The sequence below is a fragment of the Branchiostoma floridae genome, chromosome 6 (genome assembly GCF_000003815.2).
Source record: "Branchiostoma floridae strain S238N-H82 chromosome 6, Bfl_VNyyK, whole genome shotgun sequence".
Lineage (NCBI taxonomy): Eukaryota > Metazoa > Chordata > Leptocardii > Amphioxiformes > Branchiostomatidae > Branchiostoma > Branchiostoma floridae.
This window is the reverse complement of record NC_049984.1, coordinates 735,004-746,758: the sequence shown is the minus strand read 5'-3', so window position 1 is coordinate 746,758 and position 11,755 is coordinate 735,004. Positions and strand designations below refer to the sequence as shown.

General features: G+C 44.4%; 1 protein-coding gene across 1 annotated transcript; it reads right to left on the bottom strand.

The window, feature by feature from the left end:
- Positions 1-6,673: 6,673 nt before the first annotated feature.
- Positions 6,674-11,749, bottom strand: LOC118417396 (sphingomyelin phosphodiesterase 5-like). The gene is made up of 8 exons (XM_035822952.1): positions 11,730-11,749; positions 11,081-11,197; positions 9,977-10,443; positions 9,329-9,477; positions 8,849-8,924; positions 8,182-8,322; positions 7,780-7,869; positions 6,674-7,020 (listed from the first exon to the last, which is right to left on the bottom strand). The coding sequence occupies exons 1-8, from the start codon at positions 11,747-11,749 to the stop codon at positions 6,674-6,676; spliced, it is 1,407 nt and encodes a 468-aa protein (XP_035678845.1).
- Between the last annotated feature and the right edge of the window lie 6 nt (positions 11,750-11,755).

Sequence of the window (11,755 nt, the reverse complement as noted above, 5' to 3'; positions counted from 1 at the left end):
TGTACAAGGAACATCAGAAATGTGTTACTCTCCATGTGCAACCTAACGATGTATAACGATGACACTAAAATAGCATTGCTTTATTAGGTACTTAAAACTGGCTGATATTATAACGACTGTTTGACGACTGTTGGCACTCTCCCCATCCTGACTTCGGGGATGACACGATAGTTCCATTTCGAATTCAAATCACCTCAACCTCAAAGGGGTTTCATTTAAAGGGGCATTCCACTCCAGAAGGGAGTCAAGGCTTGTTTTCTTATAGATAATGTGTCAATGAATACATAATCAGCCGAATTTGGTGGAATTCACCTTGGGATGAATTACGTGATGTGTACAATAATGACACTCACTAAACCCATGCAGACCCTACCCATGCATTCCCTATACGCATAGACACTGTGTTTATCGTACATATTTTCGGAATAAATGAGGTACGCGAAGCACACCGAGAAGGCAAATTGCTCATAAGATAGCAAAGAGTACAAGAACAAGACGAGATTTCTTAGCGAACCTAAAATTAGTTTTGTAACCTTACCTAAAAGTTTTGCATTGTATTCAGCCATAGGATTAATTTAATTAGAGGGTACTTGGGGAGTTTAGTAGAAGACTGAATGCTTTTGAGGCATGTGGAGCAACTGGGTACTTTATCGTATAACGTGAAGTAGTATGCAGTTATCACTTCCTAAAATTAATATCTATCGGAAAATAACACCCCCGTGTGGAGTGGAATGCCCCTTTAAGGCGTGAGTTTGGAGCATTCCGTATTCCATTTTACCCATATAAGTATAAATCCTGATAAGAAAGTAACATATACAACTATCTATTTTGGCACTCAAAGTACCATATATTTCATATTGACTATTTGAAAAACCTTTGACGGGCGGGGTTTATGGTGAAGTCTTACGTCATATTCGTGGTTTGATGACACCTTCCACCTATTGTCAGTATTGTACCTACTGTCTATTGCACTTACCGCAGAATAATCCGACTCATGATCAAAGCAGCAATTGTAAAAGAGGCTGTATCGTGATTTATAACATGTATCTGTTAGTTTGCAGTTAAACGTGTACCCAACAGAACAAGACTGGTGTGGAGAGTCATGTTGCGGTTTACTCACCGATCTTATCGAGATACAATTTTGGTCTGTCAACTTTAAAACGTAACAATATGTTTGTGCATAGATATACACATGCTAGAGGTTTTACGCAATCTGTTGCTGGCGGGGATTAATTCCCCCACCGCAACTACTAGATAGGGGCCGGTAACTGTCCGGCGGGCCGCTAGGAGCTATACATACAATTGGCTACCAATATTTATCATTATCGTCACTTTAATGTAATCCGTAGGGTCCTTTTGAAACATGTAGGTATACTAAGGTAATATGTAGGGTGCATTTGAAATAAGTGTGTATCACCTGATCCGGTGCCGTCACGTCTGCCCGATGACGAATCAGAAGCTCACAAGTCCCGGTGTGGCCCTCAGCAGCAGCCAGATACAGGGGTGTCCACTGGCGCTGTACAGGGAGGAAGGTCAGGGTCAGTAGTGGCGGGTTCAACACGGACAGCAGTACTCACGTGGACCAATAATCAGCACGAGGTGAACTTCCGTAGATTAACAAAAGGTTTCGGAAGTCTCGTTGTAGACCCACCATACCAGGTACGTTACGCGCAAAGCATTTTTAACCGTGTTTCTTATTATCATATCGCATCTGTAGGTACGGCTATGGTTCACTGTTGGTGTACAGCCTTCCTAACAGATTGCCCGCTTGGCTATTGTGGAATGTGGTTTACAGTAGGTTTGGCGATGAAAATTAAAATTCTAATTAAATTGCAAATTTCTGTCGGAGATTTGTCACGGCACGAGTACCAAAGAAAGATACGGCAAAACCTTTTACTTTTCAACTTCGTCTTGTGAACATATGAATTGATTGTGGTGTAACGGATAGAAAATAGTGAATTATACTTCATGTTGAAATATAGTGTAACTGTGGTTAGCTGTAGGTAACAGGAAGTGAGTAGAAGACATTATAGTCAGTCAGTGGCATGTTTGCCTGACTAATAGGTAACTTATCTAGGTCAAGTCCCAGCAGGAGAGGGCATCCCCAGTTTTGGGATGTGACGTAGGACCAGATAGACCATGTCCATAGTTGGTACAGAGGAGTCCTTGGTCCCTTTTATGGACATAGAAGAACTAGGAACTCTAAGAAAGTACCTGATGATAATAGTCTTAGGAATGTATGAGTAATATTACGTAGGAGACTTCCTGTCCAGTTACATATAAAAAGACACCAAAGTTCCCTGACTTGGTCAGTCTGTTCGAGTCGGCCAGTCAGTGTGTTTGTGAGACCAAGAAGTGCAGTCAGTTGTAGAAGGAAGTCTGCCCGTCTGTTTGTGTTCGACTGGTCAAGTAAGTCAGAGCTATTGTATACACAACGCAATGTCCTAATGTATTAATTGTTGATAGTGTAACAGTTATAGTGTTGTATCCGTCTTAACTTGTCTTGGTAATAAACTGCTATACACAAGAATACAGAATCCTGTGAACGAACATTATTTCTGTTTGATTGGATAAACAATGAAGGACGTTAAAGCAGAACTGGGTATCGTTACAGTGGGTAACGTTGTATGCTTATTCTATGTTAACACAGTGGTGCTGTACAGCAAGGCCGTAATTTAGCCGTTGGTTGCTAGTATCTTGTTTTATTATGAATAAACCATTTGATTGATTGATTGATTCATTGATTGATTCAACATAAAGCATGACCGGATTTCAACTGGGAAGAATTGGGAACATTGTCAGGAGTGAAGTAAGAAATCGTTTCCACTTATGTCGTCCCATGTTCAGGCAGGCCAGGAAGGAAGCGCGATTAAATCAGGCTACTTTAATCGCTATTGTGTGATAAACTGAGCGATGCTCAGATGATAATCGCGACCAAATAGTTAGGTTGGGAACAACGAGCCAGACCGTCCCGGGTTGAGGTCAGAACACAGTTATTTCTACTTACCCTGTCCCTCGCATCCACCTCAGCTTTATGCTCAATCAGCAGCTCCGCCACTTCAGTCTGCCCGTACAAGCCGGCCACATGGAGGGGTGTCAGGTAACGCTGGATAGAGCAACAGTTGGGAGGATAACCGGTTACAACATATCTGTGCAGGCGACATGGTCTCACAAAATATCTTTACAGCTTTTCTTGAAAGAAAATACATAGAATGAGACTTCTTGTTAGCTATGTCCACCTGTTGATAACCGTTTTATCATAAAAGCGTCTACATTTTTACCTTGATTAGATTTCTTGATTGACTACATTAAGTCTATCATCACATTGCTAATCAAATCGGCATGTCCTGGAAGTGCACACAGTCCAGGATCCTGTAGATGAGGATGGGACAAGGCGTGGGTTAATCATTACAAAAATAAGTGTTGCCTACCTGCCTGTAACCCTGCATGACAAGATCAGTTTGCTTACCAAGTATCCCCACTTCCTCTTGACATTGACGTCCACCCCAGCCTCCAGCCCCCTCCTCACAGTCTGCACATCACCTTCCTCCACAGCCCAGTAGAACCTGTCCAGGTCCATCTCATCACGACCTGCTGGGGGTAACACAGCAGTTCAGCAGCCTATAATAGTCTACACGTATGGCTCAGAGGTTTGAACATCTGTATGTTTGTTATAATAAATATGTGTACTCTAACAACATACATAACTAAGGTTTGCATCCGAGTTTCTGAGATCTACTCATTATTTCGTGAAGTGAAGAAAACTCCTATGTCCTTTGAAATTATTTTGGGAAGGGAAATAGTTTTGGCATAGTTTTTTTTAATATTTCACAGGTCTGAAAGTGCCCATCATCAGTCTGGCGACCAATCATGCTGACATGTAAACACAGTCTGGCGGGTAGATATGCCATGATCAGACCGCACCTTAATTGGACCGGCTTGCTTTTCAACAACGCCCTTTGCGGCTGATTTGAGCATTGCAAGTACCCTCCATAGCAGGCTCTCCTGCTCGCAATCTATGTTTTCATACGGTCGAATTTTCTGTTATGTGCCGTTTTCTGAATGCTACTAGCACTGGGTCAACAGGCGTCTTCTGTGGCGTCAATCGAAACATCGTCAATCGGTAGACATCAAAGCGCAACTGCATGCATTTAGAATACTTCTGTGTAGGCTAAGGCTTAAATGGGTAAGCGTTGTTTGGTTAAATTATCCACGCTTTTAAGTGCTAAAATGCTTGAAATGCTGGGTCAACAGTAACAAGGCATCACTGCATTAGGGAAGGAGTAAACGACATGCATTATCACGTCTGTCTGAAGGTAAAGGTGGGGACAACTTGGATGTCCCGTTCTTTAGAACATTACCTAGTGACGTAGTTTTGTTACCCGGCCCACATCGATCAGGTGTGCGAATCGTCGTCTTCAAACGTTACTTAGACGTTGTCACAAAGACATGTCAATATGAACATTATGTAGATTACGTAATGACGTAGGTTTGCAATCCAACATTGATCAGTACATTGTGCATATATCACCAAAGACATGTCAAACCCTGATTCTACTTATGTTCAGCACCATACCTGCAGCCATTGTGGATTTTTTCTGCTGTTGAGTGTTGTTTATCCGCTAACTTTGCCGAGAAGTGCGGACAATCCACACGTTGAACATGGCGGCCGCCCCCACATCACGAGACGAACAGGTGCGTCAGACTGGAGACTTTGAACCTTCATCACCAGACTTTCCTGTGTTTGCCGTCCCACTCGGAGCTGGTAAATCAACACCTGCCGTGATAAGCAGGGACAGTTCAAACAGCGGATCGCAGAAAAGCGCACGTACACACGACAGTCAAAGTCGTGCTGTTATTACTCACCAAAAGTTAAGTTTTTTCGCTAAATGGATCCGACCGTGGTGCTGTACCTAACTCAACATCTCCAAACCTACACCTCTCCGGTGCGTAACACATTAGGGACTGTAATATGGTCGGAGATACCAAAATTACACGGGGACCAAAATAAGTTACCAACACAGATCCCTGCTTTACGCATACAGATACATATGTAGGGAAATTGCTCAACACATTTTCAGGCAAGTCTTTCATGTACTTTATTTGTTGTTACTAAAATGTTGTGCGTTTGGTCATCTCATTCTCAAGAAACTTCTATTTACTGACATTCACAATCGTAGGTTGTAAATAATGGCCTAATGCAAAGTCTAACTTAGTGATCTTTGACCACAAATTCGTCAGTTGTTTGGGGTGGCTGTTAACAAATAGGCAAGCAGAAAAAAATGGAACATCCAGAAGACAGCTGGTCATCTGTGCTTTTGACTGGATTCTGCCAAGAGTAATGATGGACTTGTGGTTTTAGGTCAAAGTTCCAAATTGCATTGAAAGGAATAGTTTTGAACCCTACAGAAGGTGCTCCTATTGGCTTCGTTTACATCTACGAGCAGAGCCTATCAGTTACCATAACTTTTTTCATCACTGTCAAATGGTACAGTATAGACTGAAACAACAGTATTCACAACATATATTAATGATGCCTTACATCCATTTTAAATCAGATTGCACAAAAAGTTGAATCTCGACAGTTGACTCAGTAAACTTCTTCTAAAACGTGATTAACCAGAGCGATGTAACATCACCGTCAAATTGTGGCGAAACACATATTTTTATATATAAACAACAAGTTTCCACATCATAAATCCCTGATTTCTAACATTCATTTGCTGAGTTACTTTAAAGTTGAAGAAAATTAAGTTGATTGCACAAAAAGGTGCAATGTTGAGAGTTGACAAATTAATAAGTAAAGTCTATTTGCTTTATCAATTAATTTGACCTCTAGCAGCCAGTGCCTTTCACTTAGATTTAAAGGCTATACTTTGACTTAAACTTGACTCTGACTATACGTTCTTTTTACATGTAATGTTATAAGAATTTTATCCCTGATAGATTGCACATAATTTCGACATTTGAGCCCAAATGTGTCTAGCAGCCCGTGCCTTTTACTTAAATTTTTGAGGCTATAAGTCTGTCGCTTGTTGAAGATGGTGTCTGTATCCCTGACAGATTGCACATAATCTCGAAGTTTGACCCCAATAAGAAGTCTGTTTGTTCTCCTGATCTGGCAGCCGGTGCCTTTGCTGCAGTTTCTGAGTGTATCGGTAGGTGCGCTTCAGCTGACTGGTGTGTTGAAGGTGAGGCAGACGGGGATGTGGTCCGTCAGTCTGGCCAGCTGCAGTTCCTGAGTGGACAGGTAGGTGCGCTTCAGCTGACTGGTGTGTTGAAGGTGAGACAGACGGGGATGTGGTCCGTCAGTCTGGCCAGCTGCGTCACCAGACAGTACTTCTCCACGGACTACATGAAATAATAAACCAACAAGAATTATATATAACAATACACTGTGTGTAACAAGTAAACAAAGAAGCTAAAATGCCACTCAACAAAGAAGAAAATAAACAATGATGATAAAGAACAACTGAAAATGCACTCTCTTTGGTAGTTCAGACAAGAAATAGATGAAAAAGTAACATCCTTTACAATCATTTGTGTCTGTAAGACGTAGTGATAAACCATACAGTAAAAGGTTTCATGTTTACCATGTCAGTGTTCAGTAGCACTTTGTATGCATATTTGGTGCTTTATGCTGTTTCTGATTGTCTGGCAGCTGTGACGATGATCATAACCTCTTAGCATTTTCCTTACACCATACATATTTTAGAGACGTGTATCTCAAGTTATTTTCTAATTCAAACAGTATTATTAAAGTGTCCCTCACCACGTCCCCCCGTCCCTCGTCACTCCGGTACATGACGTAATCGATCCGGCGCCGCCCTGCCATGGCGGGAACCTCCGCCTCCTCCCCCGGCACTTCCGGCACGCTCCACACCATGTCCATGTTGGCGTCCGTGACGTCACAGTCCAGAAGGTACCGCGCCTGCGCCCGCCTGCTCCGGAGCGATGCCCTGAGTTTCTCCGCAGTGGAGATGGAGCTCTCCCAAAACGTGCACTGCCGCAACTCCGTACCTGGACACACGGAAGGGACAAGAGATTAACCTTCACCCTGACCTAACCTTAACCCTGACCCTCCGGAGTGAAGATGGAAACCTCACTTATTAAAACGTGCACTGCTGTAGCTCCGTACCTGAGAACAATATCAGCGAACAGAGGAAAAGCTTAATCCTAACCCTGACATAACCTTCAAACCCTGACACCCGGATGGGGATGAAGCTCTCCCAAAACGTGCACTGCCACAGCTCCGTACCTGGGACACACGGAAGGGAAAAGAGATTAACCTTAACCTTAACCCTGACCTAACCTTAACCCTAATGATAACCCTAACCTTAACCCTGACCTTACGGATGGAGATGGAGCTCTCCCAGAACGTGCACTGCCGAAGTTCCGTACCTGGACACAAGGAAGGGAACGGAGGTAAACCTTAAGAGCTGATGTCTGTAAAAACCAAGCAAAATCAGAAAAAGTTGGCCACCCTATGCTTGGTTTTTACAGACAGAGCCTCTTAACCATTACCCTAACCTAGCCCTATCCCTAACCTTAAACCTTAACCTAACCCTAACCCTAATCCTAACACTAACCCTCCGGAGTGGAAATGGAAGTCTCCCAAAACGTGCACTGCCGCATCTCCGTACACACGGAAGGGAGCAGAGGTAAACCTAATTTTAACCCTGACGTAACCTTCAAACCTTAGCCCTAACCAAACCTTAACCTTAACCCCCCCCCCCCCCCAATAAAATAAAGCCAGCTCCGAAGGAGGCTAATTCCTACCTATCGTCCACGGCTTGTCCCTGCCTGGTGCTTCCTTACAAACGTCCACGTACTTCCCCATCAGCGGGTGTTCCCGAGCGGTTTTCTCACCTGGAGAAACAAACATAGGAAAATTAGATCTACAGAGTGACAAGTTTGATTTTCATATGGAACAGGGATGGGGAAAAATATGAGAAAAACATGAAACTGCCTTCTACATCTTTCATACTAGAACTTCATCAGTTTCCAAGGTTGGTCACCTCCCAGGCGGAGGGATGGTACAAACTCCCAGGCATGTTTGACCTGCTACTGGAGTCAAACAAGTGGGACAGTTGCCCCCCAAAAAGCATATTTTTGGTGTTGGAGGAAACATCCCAAGTTGATTGAAAGTAACACGGATGCAGGATACATTTCCTTCATTACCTGGTGACATGTTGTCGAAGTTGAAGTCTCCGCACAGGATGTCGAACACCTGGATGACGTCATCGCCCAGCGTCCTGCGCCGGAAGTTCTCCGTCCACGTCATCAGCTCATCCAGCTGGCGAGGAAGGATCTCAAACGGCCCTGCGGTGAACAGGCCAGTCATCATCCTCTTACGCAGGGACATCCAACTGCGAAACCACCTGCCTGGATGTACCCTGCTTTCTCAACCATCACCCTCAGTTCCTGTGGACATCCCCCCCCAAATCAGCTGTCAGCCATTCAGCGAATAGCCTTTCATTTTTCAAAAGGGGTCTCGCATATATAAGGGTAAGCTCATGAATATTTACAAGCAGGGTGGTCAGAAACTAAGGTTGACGGTTGAGAAAGCAGGGTACATCCAGACAGGCAGGTCTCGCTGTTGGATGCATGTCCCTGTGTAGGAGGATGAAAATCATTTGCACAGCTGGTCAGAAAACACAATGTTTGTTAAATGGCTCTTTAGTGCACTTTTATTGCAACAAAAGGTTGCCATTAAACGACTTTCAGCAATATTTGACAGATGCTGAAATTTCAATTTATGTTTGATGACGTGAATGAATGAATGAATGAATGAATGAATGAATGAATGAATGAATGAATGAATGAATGAATGGTATCGCAGTGGTACCTTGGTAGGACTGCATATGAGTGGTGGTGATGTACCCCACTGCATCCTGGCCGTCCTGGGTCCTTCCAAGGAACACCTGGATATGGAATAAAATTACATCAAGAAATACAATAGCTGCACCCAACTCTTGTGTTATGTAGTTTGAGAGCAAATTACGCTTGGAAATAATTGGAAATAATGTGTGCAACTTTTCGATGGTAGTCATGTCCTTTTTTCATAACAACTTCATGCTTCCCTCGTTATAATTATAATTTGAATCCCTTGCGGCCTTGATACCTCTAAATACTTGTACCCTGTTTTTAAAGATAATGGATGGACAATAGGCTACCCCGCAAATACAGGTGAATGATGTGCAAATGGCCACAGCTTGGTACAAATGACTAGCCTGGTATATAATTTGCGGAGAGGACAGAAGAGACTTGAGCTACAATACGGCTGGATGCCAGGCTAGCAAATGAATCCCAACTGGCCCGTCCGTACCTTGACCATGAGCGCGCCCTTGGCTGCCCACCTGTCCTGTTTGCGGGCGGAGGAGAAGGGCCGGTACTCGGCGGAGAGAACCGGGTAGCGGCTGGCGAATAGCAGTCCGCTGTGGAAGGCCCACAGATTCGTGCTCCAGCTCCACCGGCCTGGGGAGGGGCGGGAACAGGGTTAGTAATTATAATGGCGTCAGGAAACAGGAACAGTCATGTGCCAAAAGGCTGCTTAGTTACTCAAGCAACTGGATATGATTTCAGAAACGGTCAGACGTTTCAACAAACATCCATTAGTTTATTTTCGTCAGTGACACTAAAGTGATCTTTTATACCCTAAAATAGGAAGGAAGACAAATTCAGCTGTCCAATAGACGTCATGGCGTTTCGGCGGAAAAAGGGTTAGTCACGGCATTTGTGGCGGGAAAAAGGTCAGTCATGACGTTTTGGCCCGAAACTGGCTCAGTCATGGCGGTTTGGCGGCAATCGGGGTCAGTAGTGGCGTTTGGGCGGGAAAAAGTTACTGTGTTTTGGCAGGAAAGGAGTCAGCCATATGACATTTGTGGCGAGTACATAAGATCAGTCGTGGTGTCTGTGGCTGGAAACAGGTAGAGTCAGTGTTCTGACAAATGTTTTAAGATAGCAAATTGCTAACCTGGATCGTAAATGACGTGACCGAAGTGCTGCCGTAGCCCTGCAACCAGCCTTCGTGTCGCGTCCTGGTCGAACACCTCCTGGCAGCAGAGGAAGTCCAGGTGCTCCGGGAACTGGGACTCCACCGTGTGTGCGAACCGCTCTCTCCCGGCGGGAACGGGTCTGTCTACCGTGTGTGCGAATTGTCCCCTCCCAGCGGGAAGGGGCCCGTCTGGCGGTAGCATGTACTGGGGCGGCTGATGGGCGGGCCAGCCGCCCTTCCGGGACCGCAGGTTGTAGGAAGTCTCCCCGTGGATGCCGCCATTTGGCCGGCCGTTCTGGGCGGAGGGAGGGTTGAGGTTACCCCGACGCTTGGAGGGGTTGTGGGCGGAGGAATTCAAAGAGGTGGGGGTCCCGCGCCGCTGGGAGGCGACGATCCGGGAGGCGATCTCCCCCGCCCGCCAGTAGCCGTCACTCAGGTTATTGAACCTGCAGATCAACATTCAGCATTCAGTGATAGAATACATCATCAGGGCATGACCTGCCGACATAGAATACAGGGCATGTTATGTTCCCAGGTTCCCAACTGAACATGGCACAATTGCAGTGTATCGATTAGATTAGAGCAGTGTAGCGATTGATTTTCCCAACAAACAGAACTCAATATTACTGTGATGAAATGAACACCGGATCTGTTTGCCTGACTAAGTCACATGAAGGAAATATTGGCGCCCTCAACAACGGAAGTATGATTGCCAAAGCTGAATGTAACAAACGTTTTGTGCCAAATTGATTTCTGCAAACTTTCCTATCCTTATGGATAAGTACGTTAGGTTTTGAAATACATGTTATCTCGAAGCAGTTTGTTTATTAGATCTCGCTTGTATAGTTTTCTACATGTATATCTCTTTAGTGATGTGTTTTTCGGCTCTTTAGAGAATTTCTAAGACATAGCAAACACCACAAAAAAAGAAAACACTAAAACAATCTGGACCCGAACATTTGCTTTCAGCAAAAACAACCAAAAGACCGATGAGAATTCATGAGAATTAGTCTAGAGGTAAGTGAAAAAAATGATAGTGATGAAGATGGGGAAGCTGTGCCCATGGCAACGTAGGTCTCTCACCTAGCGCATGCGTCCGGCAGCAGACACAGGTTGGTGGTGCAGATGGAAAACTTTGGTTTGAGACCCATTTCGTCTGGGCTGGGAGCATTTGGGGAGCTGCAGTAGACAAACGGGTTCCTGTGGTGGGGAATACAACGGGTTTATTTCATTTGTCGTTTCTGCTGTTCAGCACAAACAGCCAGGGCTGCCCAACTAGCCTGTGGCTAGCCCTGCTAGGACAATACAAATGGAATTTGACATGGAACGAAAATGAACGGATGTGAATCATGTCGCAGTTTCTATCATGTATTTTGTATGAATGAAAATTGTGTAATACTATATAGAATTATAGGAATTATAAGACTCTAAACGATGTAAACCGTATCTCTGTTATATACTTTCTCTGACCCTTGCCTCTTCCCTCATGACCTCAATGAAAAGCATTTATTGAAATTGCAACACATGCTTCTGATAGTGTATTTAAAAAGTCGCTGCCACCATGCTGATTGGTTGAACACGTAAATGCATTTGCATGATGTCACAATGACGCGAATGTAATCACACTTGCAAATTACAACTTACCGACCAACTTCCAGGTTCAACCATTCAGCATGGTGGACAGCACTTATGATTACGTCATCGTCACGTGGGTGCGACATCCGATACGTACCTGAAAGGTGACGTCATCATCCGGAG